This window comes from Erythranthe guttata, chromosome 1 (assembly GCF_056151865.1).
Source record: "Erythranthe guttata isolate IM_541 chromosome 1, IM_541, whole genome shotgun sequence".
Taxonomy (NCBI): domain Eukaryota; kingdom Viridiplantae; phylum Streptophyta; class Magnoliopsida; order Lamiales; family Phrymaceae; genus Erythranthe; species Erythranthe guttata.
Genome location: NC_142533.1, coordinates 1,380,910 through 1,397,555, shown reverse-complemented (window position 1 = coordinate 1,397,555; position 16,646 = coordinate 1,380,910). Strand labels below are relative to the sequence as shown.

The window sequence follows — 16,646 nt, the reverse complement described above, 5'->3', positions numbered from 1 at the left end:
CCCTTGAATTATTTACTTTTACACAAATGAATAAAAGTCTAGCCCAAATTATTGGGCTTTTATCGTCTACTATCGATGTATACTTTATACATAAATCTCTCTCTCTCCCTCTCTCTCTCTCTCTCTCCATGCATGCATAAACCACAAAATGCCAAAAGTCTGCTAAAATTGGATTTTTCTTAAAATCATTATATATTAAGATTTTAACACTTCAAATCTGAACTGAGATTTTAAAAAATATATATATCCTCAAATAATCCCAAGTGATCAAGAAAGGACAAATCCGAGTTTGCATGAGTCATGACTCATCACCACCACTTGGCTAGCTTTTGATATTTATCTAAGATATTATGCAACCCTTTCCCTAATGAATTTTTTTCATATATTATTAATTAAAATTTATATATTTTTAAATTGAGATATTATAATCTGACTAGGCTTGCTACCTAGCTAGTATACATTATAGCTACTCCAAATGCTCTGGAGAAAATAGAAAAAGAAAGATAGAGTACAATTTCAATGATTAAAGAAAGAATTGCAGAAACACTCATCTTCCATTCCCCATATATTGCATGACAGAAATTATATATAATTATCTTTTTTTTTATTAATTAAAAAAAAAAAAAGAATACCCATAGTAACTCGAATTGTACCGAATAACATCCCTCGTATAATAGCTCCCAAATTTCTCAAGAAATGTAAACCACACTACTGATTAGCCATGGTTTAGCAAGAATCGGGGTTTAATTTAAATAAAATCAAATAACATCTTTTACTCCATCAATTAAGTCACTTGTTACGACCGGTTTTATATCTATTTAATTTGTATTTATATATATAAGAATTTTGTGGAGGGGTATATTATATTTTTTAAATGATGTTAAATAATACTCCCTCTGTTCCACAATAACTGTTTTTTTTTTTAAATATTTTTGTTCCATATTACCTGTCGCTTTAGATTTTCAATACTGCATTAAATGCATTTTTCATGTTTTAACATTATTAATGAAACTCTATTCATTAATTTTCTCTTATAAATCATTTAATAATAAAGGTTGTTTTAGTCATTTTTATATAATTTTTCTAAAATGACCGATATATTTATTGAGTTTTTTAATCTTTGTGAAAATTGAAAAGTGACAATGACTTAGAAACGGAGGAATAATAAAGATATATTCTAATGAATGATGAGTTAGATTAGGTGATATAAAAGGTGGGGACTGGTTGTTTGGGGATCGCACATGCCAATCACGCTTTCATCATTACATTTCAGAATTACAAAATGCGTTTTCGGTCTTTATTTGTCTTGTAATTATTTAATTTGTATGTATGAATTATTTCCAACATGTATGTATGATTTTGGGGAGGAACATAACACTCAATTAAAGCATCTACTACCTAGATTCTGTTTCTTTTTCATCATTTTTATTTGACCATATAATCATATATACTTCTTAGATTTTCTTCACGTCCCTACTATGATTCACAATGTTTATCAATTTTTAAAAATAATTATTAATATAAGGAAAAAAAAAATCATCAATTGGTTTAATTAGTGGTTCGTTGGCTGGCTCGATTGAGTCGTACGATATTTTTTTGTGGTTTGTTTGATTCGTATTACCCTTTGAACGGCATAAGTGACTTTTTCCGACCAGGTTTAATTTTTTTTATATACAATCATAAATATAATTTGGTTTGAAAAAAATATTTTTATTAATAAGTAAATTTTAAAGGTATTAATGGTTTTAGAAAATGGTTAGGGCCGCACAAATATATTGGTTGAGTTCTGATTTTAAAATATTATTTATATTTATATTTAAAATTCGATTTATATTCCAGAAATTCACTTTTTTTTTCTATAAAAAAATGGAATCACCTAATTATTGAATTTTTTCTTCAATAAAACACTAAATAATTTGCTTTTTCTTTAAAAAAAAAAAAAAAAAAAAAAAAGCAAGCGATAAAAAGTAGTGAAGAAAAGGTCAACATTAGTACTACTGGCAGATAGCAGTGCGCAGCCGTTTGATCAATTTTGAAATCTGCGCACGATGCGACTCCCTTCACCCATCAACGGCTCACAGGCCCCCAAAACAAAAATTGACCCCCACCCCCCAAATTCACCCACTACCAATAACTTCACCGGTTTTGAACCGGCAATCAATTCTTTTTTTACCAAATATGGTAATTAACAAAAATAAGCAAAAGGGTTTTCGACACGTGTCCTTTTTGCATGATCAATACCACAAGCCACCGTCAACTCAATTAGATCATCATCAATCACTTGTTTTTTTTTTATTGGGTTTATAATTAATTTTGGTCTAGTTGATTGTCACATCTTATTGCACGGATTGAGTATTTTGATTCAGTCCCATGCTTTTGCACGAGGGAAACTACAATGTTTCAAAAAATTTTATCTTAAATAATAGGGTAAAATTACGGTGAACCGACGAAATAAGGTTAAATTATGAAAAAAATCGAATATTTGGGTAACTACAGTCATTTTCCTGAACTTTGAATCTTCTTACATGTTGACATTCGTTGTTTCAGATTTAGTAGAAACTTCTAAATTACGTAGTGTAATCTCCAGTTTGTACTTATTTTATCCCATTCAAACGCCACGTTTTGAGATACGATGATTATAAGATGTGTTTCTTGGCTTGTAAATATCAAATTGCGATAAATGAGAAACTTCATTTTTGCATAAAACGAGTAAGGGTGAACGTGCAAGAAGACTTATATTTAAAGGGATGGTTATAATTACCCAAACTTAACGGTGTTTTTGGCAATTTAACATTAACTCAGGGATATATGGCCGTAATTAACCCTAAAAAATATAATATTCTATATAGTTTACATGCATTATTGGAGCTTAAGATAGAAGTTTAAATAAATAAATAAGCACCTTATGCAATGGAAAACTTATATACACCACATTAGGCTAAAATCAAATTGTCAAACTCTCAATATGTCATTAAACACTTAGTAATATCTACAAGTGTTAAGTTCTGATGATCAAATAAAAAACTAAAATATCAAGTGAAAATAAAACATACATATAATATACATTGTTATTATGGCCTGGCCTGCAACAAGTAAAGAGAAAGGCACAGAAGAATTGCTATTTCCAAAAATTAAAAAAATAAAATAAAAATTGATATATATAAATTAAATTAGCATAGACAGCTGTTGAGCAGAAAGAGTGTGACGACGGAGAAGGCAAACGTAAGATCAAAGTCGTGGCAGTGGAATTTGACACCGGTCGGAAAAAAACAAACCGCCACCACCGCTCTGCATGCATGCGTACGCACGATACATGCATTTGTGTGACTTTTCTAATATTAAATTAATTAAGGAGAGTGGTAGTGGTGGTTGCAGAGTTGAAGCGGTCGGAGAGTTATAAACTCGCCGGCAGCCCCACCATAAGGAGAAAGAAACAGCCACCGCCGCTCTGTAACGCACCACCGCTTCCAAATAAACGACAATTCTCCCACCACCGATAACTATATTAACTTGTTACAAGATTTATTTTTAATTGACAAATTAATAGTATACGGTCACTCGAAGTGAACTGAATGAGATTAAACCGTAGTACGAGTGCAATAATTTGCAAACCACGTAAGATTAATGAGACGAATTCGACGGAATATTATAGTTTGCAACTTTGCATCTTTTAAATTTGCACTAATTTCACATTTTGGTCCCTCGTGTTTAACAAAATTACATTTGGTTCTCATGTTTCAAAAATTTAACACTTTAGTCCGTTCTATCAATTTTTCGTTAGTATTAACGGAATCAAGTTGTGCTCTCACTGCTTTAACTGACGGGCAAACAGTATATTGATGGAAACGACAAAAAATGTTAAATTATTGAAACATGACTACATAAAGGACCAAACGTGTTTTTTTTTAATAAGAGGACCTAATGTAAAATCAGTACAAGCTTGAGGGATGAAACTATAAATATATATGATCTATATATTTTCAAACTTATTTTAATTACCAATTTTCGGGTACCCCTTATTGCAATTAATATTCAGATAAATAAATATATAATGTGTCATTTCACTTAAAAATGGATAATTAAATCGCTGACGTGTTCCTATATTTACACGAAAATCAGGAAATTCGAGTGGGCCCCGGCCTGTGAAAAAAAAAGTGAAAGAAGGTGAAATAAATAAAAAAAATAGACAAGTGGAGGTGACACGTGAGTGGTGACGTGGGCATGAGATCACGTGACCATAAAAATTCCCAAGCTTAACAACAACTGACGCTTACTTGACTATGCCCCTCCCGTACCAATTACCGAGACCACCCTACCCGCCACCCCTATTTTACACTTTGGTTATTACTTTTTTTTTTCATTTTTTTATTATTATTATTATTTTATTTGCTTTTTCTTTTTAATTGCAAAAAGAAAATCAAAATTCATTTTAAAACTTTTGCCTTTGTAACTAATATGATTATTTCAATGATTATTAATACGTGCACAATGATTAGTAGTACCGATTCCACTCATTCAGCTTTATATCAAGGTTAGTTATTTTAATTTACAATGTTATTTAGATTTTTTGAAACTTATATCTTACCCCCCATCTATTTATTTATATATAATTAAACATAGGACATTACAGTCACACCCTAAAGAAAGGTAAATTACGAAAAATACCCTAATGTTTGGATTATTACAGTATTTCCCTCAACTATAAATCTTCTTATACGTCTATCTTTATGGTGTCAAATTCAACTCACCTTATGGAATGTATTCTAATTTGTGCTTGTTTTGTGCATAAATGTAGTTTCTCATTCACCACAATCTAATAATTACAAAACTAAAAAAACTATATCTTATGATCATCTTGCTGCAAATGGAGTTCAAATAGGGAAAAACGGATACAAACTGGAGGATATTTCTTATAATCAAGAAGATTCTACTAAATTTGACACCGCACGGATTGTCGTGTAAGAAGATTCATAGTTAAGAGGGATGATTGTAATTATTCAAATATGATGGGTATTTTCGTAATTTGACCATATATGAGGGGCGACCGTAATTTAACCTTAAATATAATATTAAAATCTCCACTGAATGTAATAATCTTGGAAGTAATTATTACATCTATGTTATATTTCTAGTATTTTCTATTAACTAATTGTCATTTTAATCTTGGAAGGAATCACTATCTGTTAGATAATATTTATCTATACTCATTATATTAAAAGTTACAGAAAACAAAATGAATTGAGTATGATCTGTTAGATAATATTGAAAAGCAAAGATCAATAAATAAATAAATAAATAATGAATACAAGTAATAAATATTAATGGTGTTCACCAGTCACTGAAAATAATCCAGCCAACCAAATCACAGATAAGTTGGCTACAGAGAAATTATCAAAACTGAGTTGAAAAATTAAAGACAAGTCATAAAAAGAAGGGAAATTAAATCATGACATGATAGATGTAGATGGTATGAAGAATACTAACTAGTAGTAGTCCTAGTAGTGAAGTGGGAGCCAACCAATTTTTTTTAATAATATTCTCCATAATTATTTTTTATATTTATATTTATTTAATATTTTGTTTAAATTCTTTCATTTAATTATTAGGTCAAACCAATGTTCTTAAATTGTTTTGATTAGGTTGTCTTGTTAATGTTTTTTTCTCAGCATGCATAATAAAAATGTATAATGTGTTAACAAGTATTGAGACAATTTTGAGTAGTGGAATATGTATTGTTTGTCTCATTTTCTATATTCTGTTTTTTTTCAAATAAGGATAAAAATAAAATTAGTTGTGCAAATAGTGCACTACAAATGCACTCGAATGAATTCAAATAAATGGCCAATGTATCACCAAAATCCATTATACTAAATGATACGAAGTTGTCGTAAAACTAATTGGTGTATTAATTAAGTACTAATTAATCGCTTCAAAGATTTTGTTCGAAGTTCGAACATATGACGTCCGCTCAAAACTAACAATCTATTTTCAACTTAATAACTGAAAAATGACGAAAACAAAACTCCAAGATATGTGCTAAAAATCATTATTAATCGACAAACGACGAAATGTTGCTTCAAACACTATGTTCGGATATATGACATGTGATAATTTTAAAAAACTACTTTTGATATTAATTGAAAAACGGCGAAAAAAAACATGCTAAATTTCAAAATCTACTTTTATATATTTTTATTGACAAACGTCGAAATGCATATCGCCCAATCATCCGTTATATATTTCTGTATACTTCGTAATTGGTCAATTCAAAGATTATGTTCAAAATACATGGCGTGCGCAAAATGTAAAAAATCTATATTTCTACTTAATTGTAAACCGACAAAGATATATAGTAACTCCAAAAGATTTAAATCTTCCTTATTGGTATACCAATAACGATCGAACACTTGTAAAAAAACGAACATTTTTCGGTTAAAAATGTTAAAACTTCGTAAGACCTTGACCGTTAATCAAAAGGTCCAATAACGTATTATGTCAACCGAACATCTAAATTATCCGAATTATCTTTTATAAAGTTAGCAAGTTGTATATCCAATAACGAAGGATTTCTTATATATTTTCGAGTAAGCTTAGCAAGATTCTATAACCATCAAAGATATATTGGTGGTGCACTCAATTTTTGATTGGGATTGAAATTGTTGTGCAACTTATCTTCCTAATATATACATTCAAGATACTTATTAATTTGATTCGATTAAAAACTAACACCACTTGCATATTTAGGGCGATCTCTCAAAGCACGCAAATCGCACGAGAGATGCATGTAAATCACACCAGCTTTGTTGTTCAAAACACTAGGCTACTCCAATGATATTTTCGATATTTCCGAGTAGTAATTAGTCGCTTCAAAGATTTGGTAAGGATATATGACGACGTGCGCTAAAGATTAAAAACCTATTTTTCCACTTATTAATTGCAAAACGACAAAGACCAAACTCCAAAATAGTTGCTAAAAACAAAATTAATTGACAAACGACGAACATGCTCTTTTAATGATTTTGTTCGAACATGTGACGTGTGCTAAAAATTAAAAAACCACTTTTGATTTTATTGAAAAACGACGCGCAAAACTCCATCAAAACGTGCTATAATTCAAAATATACTTTTATACATTTTAATTAACAAACGACAAAATGAATATCGCCCAATCATCCGATATATATTTTCGTGTAGTGCGTAATTGGTAACTTCAAAAATTCTACATGACGTGCGCTACACGTCAAAAAACTACTTTTCTGCTTAATTAAAAAACGACAAAGACAGCAAAACTCCAGAAGATTACAATTTTCTTTACCGATAAACCAATAACGAACGAACACATGTCAAAAAACAAAATCGAAGATCTTTAATGCGAAAACGCTAAAACTTCATAACACCTTAACCGTTATTCGAAACGTATTTTGTCAACCGAACGTCTAACTAACCCAATTATCTACTATAAAATTAGTAATCAAGTCATATTTCTTTTATTGAAATTGTATATATATTATATAGTAGATGCGCGTGAGAAGCGGTAGAGCAAAAAAGCGAGTGGGATAAGTGGTAATATCTTTCCCACTCTTTTAACACTATTTAAGCACATAGAAACTCTTCGGCAAATCAGATACTCATATGATCTCTCTCTCTCTCTCTCTCTCTCTCATCTCTTCCACCCTGAAAATTAAATTGCCAATAAACACCCTCTTATTTCTGCACAACACAGAAAAGATACAAACAGCCTTGAGAAACAAAAACATTTCATTTTACACACACAATAATAATACTAAATAATAAATAAATAATAATAATAATAATAAATAAAAAATAAAAAATAATAAATAATAGCAATCCTTTCCTTAACCTTCACGCCTCCATTAAAACCTCTTACACCAAAAAACCCTGTTACACTCTCTGTTACTACATTATTGTTTTCTCTCTCTCTCTAGATCTTCTCTCTCTAGATCTCTCTCTCTCTCTTACGCATTGAAATCCAGAAAAAAACAACGTTTGGAGAGGTTAGATTCTCCTAATTTCCTCACCAAACAGCACTACCGTTTGCCTCCTTCTTCCCCTTCAGTACTCATCTGTTTATATAAATGCCGCTCTTCTCCTCCACGCTTTCTCAGGCAAACCCAACACAGTACTTTCTCTCTCTACTTTTCCCAGTACTAGTACTGTACTGCTAGTTTGTTTCTCTCTCTAGAACCCCAAAACCTAGCTCAGTTTTCTATAATGGGTTCTCCTTCTTTTCATGACAACAAAAAAAGAGAGCAGAGCAGAAACTGCGTGTTCGTGCACGGCCCCATAATCGTCGGCGCCGGCCCCTCCGGCCTCGCAACAGCCGCCTGCCTCCACCAGAACGGCGTCGGCTCCGTCATACTCGAGAGGAGCGACTGCATAGCTTCTCTCTGGCAGAACAGAACCTACGACCGCCTCAAACTCCACCTCCCCCGCCAATTCTGCGAGCTCCCCTACATGAATTTCCCCGACAGCTTCCCCAAGTATCCGACCAAGCACCAGTTCATCTCTTACATGGAGTCCTACGCCGACCGCTTCTCCATCCACCCCAAGTTCCGGCATTCCGTCACGGCGGCGGAGTACGACGACGCGGCGGGGCTGTGGAGGGTGGACACTCACACTCACACACAGGAGGAGGACTCAGTGCAGTACTGCTCGAGGTGGCTGATCGTGGCCACCGGAGAAAACGCGGAGCCGGTGATGCCCGAGATTCAAGGGATTGAGAAATTCAAAGGACCCGTTTTGCATACGAATGTGTACAGATCCGGATCCGAATTCGCGAAGCAACGGGTCCTGGTTATCGGGTGTGGGAATTCGGGTATGGAAGTTAGTTTGGATCTCTGCAGATATAATGCTAGCCCCCACATCGTCGTCAGAAACTCTGTATGTATTTTTCACCACCTTTTGTTTTACAATATTTTTAATTAGAGAAAATTAATTAATTTTAATTAATTGCAGGTGCATATATTGCCTAGGGAGATGTTCGGTATTTCAACTTTTTCGCTAGCGATGATGCTACTAAAATGGCTGCCGTTAAACCTAGTCGACAAGTTTCTTCTCACGGTGGCCAATTTCAACCTCGGAAAAACCGAACTTTTAGGTATCCGCCGCCCTAAAACCGGCCCCATCGAACTCAAGAACGCCACCGGAAAATCGCCGGTTCTTGATGTTGGCGCCCTTTCCCAAATCAAAGCCGGCAAAATTAAGGTAACAAATTAATTAATTCAATAATTAAATCCACATAACAAACACGTGTAAATATTTTAATTATTAATATATATATAGTAATTAATTAAATAAATAATAATTAAATGAAATGGCGCAGGTGGTGGAAGCAGGAGTGAAGGAAATAACAAAGAATGGGGCAAAATTCATGGATGGTCAAGAAAAAGAATTCGACTCTATAATTCTGGCAACCGGGTACAAGAGCAATGTGCCCACTTGGCTCAAGGTACATACATTTATCTTCTTATAATTAATAATATTTATTTAATTTAATGAATTAATTAAATAATTGACAATCACATATCGCAATCGGTTGTCTTACACATGCAGTGGGCTACAAAACGTTTTTTCTTACACTGTTACAGAGAAAAGAGGAAATCTGACGGCTTTTGTTTGGATCATCTTCCCAGTGTTTAAAAATTTTATTTTTGTTTCCATTTTCTCATCTGTTACTTTCATCAAATATTCTCTTTCTCTAATTAATCTTTTTTTTATATAAATAAATAAATGATTTTTCCTTTTAATTTATTTATGATCTCGAGAGGCAATCTAGAAAAAAATTAAATGATGTTAAATTAGAGGGCTCAACTACTTTGTCTTTTATTACCACCTTAAAAAAAAATATAGCTACTATTATATAGTAGTAGTAGCTGCTGCTGCTGCTTTGAACTAATGAATAATGATGATATGCAATTAAAACCAGTAGTAAATTAAATTAAATGTCTGTGTGTCACACATTATTGTTCTTTATTTTCTTGGTATAACCAATTTTTTTTTTTTTTTACTTTCACCTTTTCCATAAATTAAAAAAATATAATTAAATTATTTTTTTTTTAGTTTCAATTTGTATTAAAAAATTAAAATGTGGTCTAATATTATTATTATTATATTTAATTACAGGGAAGTGATTTTTTCACTAAAGATGGAATGCCGAAATCACCATTCCCTAATGGTTGGAAGGGAGAGAAGGGATTGTATGCGGTGGGGTTCACCAGAAGAGGGCTGCTCGGTACATCAGCGGACGCTGTTAATATTGCCAGAGACATTTCTCAACAATGGACGATGATCAACAAAAGATTCCCATAACAGAGAAAAAGATACTGAAATAATAATAAATAATAAAAATAGAGAAAACGTGTTAGAGTGAACAACGCTTTTAGGCAGAACCAGTCAGTTTTTTTTTTTTTTTTTTTTTTTTTAGGTGGGGGGGTTTTCAGTTGTAAATCAAACCAGTTTTGTATTTCGAGTCTGTTTTCTTTTTTATTTATTTATTTTTTATTTCCTAGGTTGAGTTTGGATGTATTTTTCTTTTATTAATGTAAATAAATGTTTAAAATATATTCTGTCTTCTTCTCTTCATGTTTTATTGTTCAGTGTCACCCTTCTTACTTAGTCAGAATTTCATGCGATTAATAATAATTTATTCTAATTAATAATTTTTAATTATTTTTTTTCTCTATTAATTTCGCTAATTATAAAAAATTCAAAATTCAAACCAAATTGTGTAAAATCCTTTCATCAACAATCTCTTATTTTTCAACCATCTAATTATACTTACACGTTTCTTTATTTTTAATTTTTTTTTTTCTAAATTTTTAGTTTGTTAATTGCTTCATTTATTTAACGATCGATTTCATTTTATAACAATTAAATTTATATAATCTTTTGTAGAGTGGGTTTATATTATCACATTTGTATGAATGTTAATATTGCTCCTGGAATTTAAATAAATTACTAATAAATTTAATTATAATAGTAAGTCCAAATTATTATAATAAATTAAATAATATACCACTGCATAGTAGGTCCAAATCAAAACAATTGTCCAAAATTCATAATACTCCAACGTAATTGCTAATCTCAAGGACAAAGAGAATTGTCAACTTCAGAGAACTTTGCACATTATTTAATGCAAAAATTGAAATATATATATAAATAATTGCATATTTTCCGTACAATGGATACTTATATAATATGAAAAAAAAATAAAATTGTGTAATTAAAACTATAGTTGTAGCAGGTAATGTGGGAAATGGTCATCTCCTCCAGAAAAAAAAAAAAAAAAAAGGAAAAAAGAAAAATCCGATTTTAGCAAAAATAAATAATCAGACTGTACGTAGTTTAAAAAGGCGTGTTTTTCCAAAGTCGCGTGTGTGTATATAAAAACATTAGCCATTGCCAAAAGCGGGGTAGAGGTTCTCTACAGTGAACGCGACTTTTACAGTGCTATTTTTGGCACTCAATTTTTTTCTTCTTAACACATTAGTTATTTCAGTTAACGGGTACGTTTTTTACACGCAAAAGAGAGAATCTATTGAATTTGCTTTTTCTGATTTAATCATTGCTACACGATTACATCACCACCACCATTCCAATCCTAATTTTTCTTTTTTTTTATTATTTTTTTTAATAAAAAATAAAATTTATTAATATGAATATTCAAAAAATAATAATAATATGATTTGTCATGAGCCAAAAAAATTGAAGTATTTAACGTATATATTAAATTATCCCCACCAACTACAGAGAAAGATCTACATAATTCAAAACGTATCTTTGTCAGGTTTATGATGGAAGATGACATTTTTGGCTCATGTTGCAGTTTACCCCCTTTTAACCTTTTTTATTTAATCTTAGTCCATAAATCCAGAAAGAAAATCAATTAAGTATATATTTTTTAATTTCCTCATTCTTTGTACTATCAACATGTGTCAATGAAAGCTAGTTTGTATCTTAACTCCTTTAATTTATATTATAGATAAATATGGATTTATCTTCATTAAGGAACCTCAATCCCTTAGCTTTAGGTTGATTAGTAAGTTTTAACATTTGTTTCGAATGTGTATAAGCGATGATAAAATTCGAGTTTAATCGGGAATAGATGAGGTAAAGTTCGTATATTCCAAATATCATGAAATTCTAATAGTTATTGAAGACGTACGTACGGACATACTAATTAATTTGGAAAAATAAAATAAAAAAGTTAATTATATATATATGACAGTTAGTCGTTAAACTCTTTAGGTAAACGACAAGCGATTCAATAAATTTTTGACTTTTGAGATGATGACAAACATGATAAATATCTTGGTATGTCGGTAGCGAATGATAAAACGAATATATAAATATTCAGATTCTTCTTGGATAAGCGATAAGCGGTTCAGAAAATATTGGCGTTCGAGTTGTTGATATATGTGATAAATACATTGGTGTGCTGGCAAGATATCGGTAGCGAATGATAAACGAATAAGGATAAATATTTTGATTTGTCTTGAATAAGAGACAAGCGGTTCAAAAAAATATTGGCGTTCGAGTTGTTGACATATGTGATAAATACATTGGTGTGCTGGCAAGATATCGGTAGCGAATGATAAACGAATAAGGATAAATATTTTGATTTGTCTTGAATAAGAGACAAGCGGTTCAAAAAAATATTGGCGTTCGAGTTGTTGACAGATGTGATAAATATATTGGTATGTTGACAAGATATCGGTGGCGAATGATATAACGAATAAAAATATATTTGGATTTACCTGACATAAACGATAAGTGGTTCAAATAATTATTGACTTTCAGTTATTGACACACGTGATAAATACATAGTATGCTGGCAACATATCGATATAGCCAATAGGTCATAAAAAAGTGTTGGCTTTCGAGTAGTTGTCAAACGTACATGATAAATGCATTGGTATGCTGGCAACGTATCGACATATGAAAATGATATATTCAAATTTGTGCCATATAAGGTACGGTGAATAATCAAATATAGGAGAAAGAAATTATTAAATGATAGCATCACCTAATAATTAAATGAAATAGAATAAAAGGAACGGCGCGTGGAAGATACGTGCGCTTAAACTGCACTTCGCGTGCACTTCACGCGCTCTTAATTGCATATGCACCTTAACTACTCATGAGATTGTTGAAAGAAATTCTATCTATCGATATTACCAAAAAATCCCTATTGTCTTTGCTTATAACATCCTAAATAGTAAGTTGTGAAGGGATTTAGTTTGTCCAAAAGAATAAATTTAAAACATATGGATAAATTGTAACAATTAGAGTCAACATAGGGGTGTGGAATGCAATAAACACTAAATATATAGTAGTACCATGTTTGGCGGTTCAATATTTTATTTTTCAAAAATAAAAAAATGAATATAAATATGTGGAAGAGGAGTGATAGTGGCAGTATGTATGTATATGTATTAGTGTGTCACGCTGATTATTGAGACAATGATGGGCCTCTGACACTCGATTGTACCACCCTTCTCACAACCCCACCCCACCCTAACAATTCATTAATTAATTATTATTTATTTTTTCAAAAATAATTTATTTTTTCCTAAATTAATAATTAAAAAAATAAAGATTAATTGAATTTTTAAGATATTTTGAAAGAAAAAAATTGTATTTACAAATTATTATTTTTTAAATTTGATTTGGTAGATTAGTAGATATATAAATGAGGAGAGAGAAAGAGGAGAGAGAAAGGGGGTTGGGGGAAGGTGGGAAGGAAACTGAGACTGGTACTGAGAGGGGGTGTATTGAATGTGGAAAACTCGGATGACACGCTTCCAAAGCACGCTTTACGGGGAAAATTACGTCACTCTCTCTCTCTTACATCTCTTTCTCTCTCTATTACATCTCTCTTCTGAGTTCTGACACACCCCCACACAGACCCCTCTCACCATTTCTTCTTCTTCCTCTGTCTCCACGCACGGATATATATATATATAAATAATAATAATAAAATTGCATGCTTTTTTCTTTATTTAATTAATATTCAAATTTCATTAATTTTCAAATCCAACAATAGAAAATAATAAAATTTAGTGCATTGGACCATTTTTTTTTTTATAGAAATGAATTCGCATGTAAATAAATTGTACTCGACAAATCATATATCTGAAGCAGAGTTTATTTCGATTTAAAATGCGTCCGCGATTATATCGAATTTGTGTTGACCCAATTTTTTCCAAGTGCAAATTAAATGAGTTGAGCCCGATCACGAGTCTCGTGACTCAGATCAAGAGGAAGTAGGGTTCGAATCCCCCTTCCCTTACTTCCTATTGTAATGGACTTGAATTTATTAAAAAAAAAATAATATAAAAAAATTAAAGATGAGGTGGAGCCCTAGCCAATTTTATTACAATCGGAAACAAATATTGAAAGGGAATGAAAGAGAAGGATATATATTCACGTGTAAGCATGAAAACGAAAAGCCAGAGAATGAAGGTAGGTAGCTGCTATAGGCTGCGTTGCATGCATTCCGTTTTTGCCATGCATGCTTTCTTCAGACGACAAATCGTTATTAGTTACGTATATATCTATCTTCTTATATATATTTTCATTAATCTCCATTTTTCTTTTATTAAATAAATTAATAAATAATCATTTAATTTTGTTTCTATTATCTACTCTCTTTTTTTCGTCGTCTTGTTAATTCTTCTTCGATCTTCCTGTGTTCTTGATATAATACATGATTTTATATTAGGGTTAGGCCCACAAGAAACGCCAGCTAGTTAGCCTTCAAATTCCATTTTATTTTATGTCATGTACCTATATATGTACGTACATTACATATATATATATATATATATATATATATATATATAGGGTAAAATTCATTTTGCACCCCTGTACTATGATAAATATATCGTTTACCCCCCTGAAGTATTGAAAACATCAAACACCCCCCTGCCGTTAGTTTTTTTCTTCTAATTCCGTTAGTCAAACACTTTGACCGACTATTGCAAAGAAATGTTGGCTTTTTTTTAATGAAAATACCCCAAAAATTTCTATATATAGGAAAACTAACGGCACAAAACCCACAAAAAATGAAAACTAAAAGCCCTGAAATCTATATATAGAAATTTTTTGGGGTATTTTCGTTAAAAAAAAAAGCCAACATTTCTTTGCAATAGTCGGTCAAAGGGTTTGACTAACGAAATTAGAAGAAAAAAACTAACAGCAGGGGGGTATTTGATGTTTTCAATACTTCAGGGGGGTAAACGATATATTTATCATAGTACAGGGGTGCAAAATGAATTTTACCCTATATATATATATATATATATATATATATATATATATATATATATATGCATGGTTTTTGGGTCCACTTATTTTTCACCTGTTATAAGTTCAGTGCCATGTTGCTTTACGATCTGCACCCCCACAAGAGGATAGATATATATATATATATTTTTTTGTAATTTTATTACATAATAATAATAATATACCTCTGTCATTTGGAAGAGAGACAACTCCTAGGATTGTCACCTCCTTTTCAAACAATACACATTCGTTTCTTTTTTGCTTTATTCTTTAATTTTTTTTATTATTTAATTTTTTTTTTCTGACCCAAGTTTTAATTTTAAGGGCCTTAAAAAAAGAAAATGAATGAAAGAAAGCCCATTAATAAACCCAATATGATTTAGATGAAGCTATTTCAATATGGGCCCGAACTAGTAATTCGTGGCCCGTTTTATAGGTTACCGGCCCATTGTTTCGTAAATTGATTGACTAATAGTAATTTTGACTTCCAAGTATAATTTAAAATTCAAAAAAATGGAACATTGAAAAATTATGTCGGTTTGTGCTTTTGCCAAATAACAAACTTATCTTAATTAGTAGCTATTTTTCGATCTACTAAAGCAAATTAAATAGTTGCGATTTTGAGTCCAAACTGAATTAATCATGAATTTAGCCCAACAACTCGATCTTCGTTCGAGGCGGCCGAAAATAGCACCAAGCCCACTCGGTGAAATTATTTAAAAAAATTAAAATCGAAATCTCGGGTGTATTTGGCTGGATTCCTATTTAAGAAAGTTTATAAAAACTGGAAATCAATACGAAGAATATAAGAGTAAACTGCAAAAACTACCCCTGTGTAATCTTGAAATAGCAAAAACCCCCTCTGTGATAAATAAACTAGCAAAAACCTCCCCTGTGAAATTATTTAAATAGCAAAAACCCCCCTATGGAACTATTTGAGGGTTGGCTTGATATAAAAAGACACAAATACCCCTGGAGTCTTGCAATTAATAAATTCTTATATTTTATATATATTTTAATTATTTTGTTTAAAAAATAATCAATTTAGTTGTTTACTATTTTTTTAATTTCTAAACAAATAAATTAAAAAGAATAAATATAAATATAATATGTATATATATAAATACATTTTGAGGGACAATTTTGTCATTTCAAGTCTAAAAAATCAGCTAGGGGGATTCTGCCTTTGACTAAATTTCACAGGGGGGTTTTTGCTAGTTTATTTATCACAGGGGGGTTTTTGCTATTTCGAGATAACACAGGGATAGTATTTGCAGTTTACTCAAGAATATAATATTGTTCCAAAACTGATTTAATTTTTATATCAAAATTAATAAAAT

At 31.1% G+C, this 16,646-nt stretch overlaps 1 protein-coding gene across 1 annotated transcript; it reads left to right on the top strand.

The window, feature by feature from the left end:
- The first annotated feature begins 7,904 nt into the window (after positions 1–7,904).
- Positions 7,905–10,602, top strand: YUC1 (Flavin-binding monooxygenase family protein). The gene is made up of 4 exons (XM_013000585.2): positions 7,905–8,901; positions 8,977–9,225; positions 9,344–9,469; positions 10,144–10,602. Exons 1-4 carry the CDS (start codon positions 8,233–8,235, stop codon positions 10,327–10,329), a joined length of 1,230 nt encoding a protein of 409 aa, XP_012856039.2. The 5' UTR covers positions 7,905–8,232; the 3' UTR covers positions 10,330–10,602.
- Positions 10,603–16,646: the final 6,044 nt, after the last annotated feature.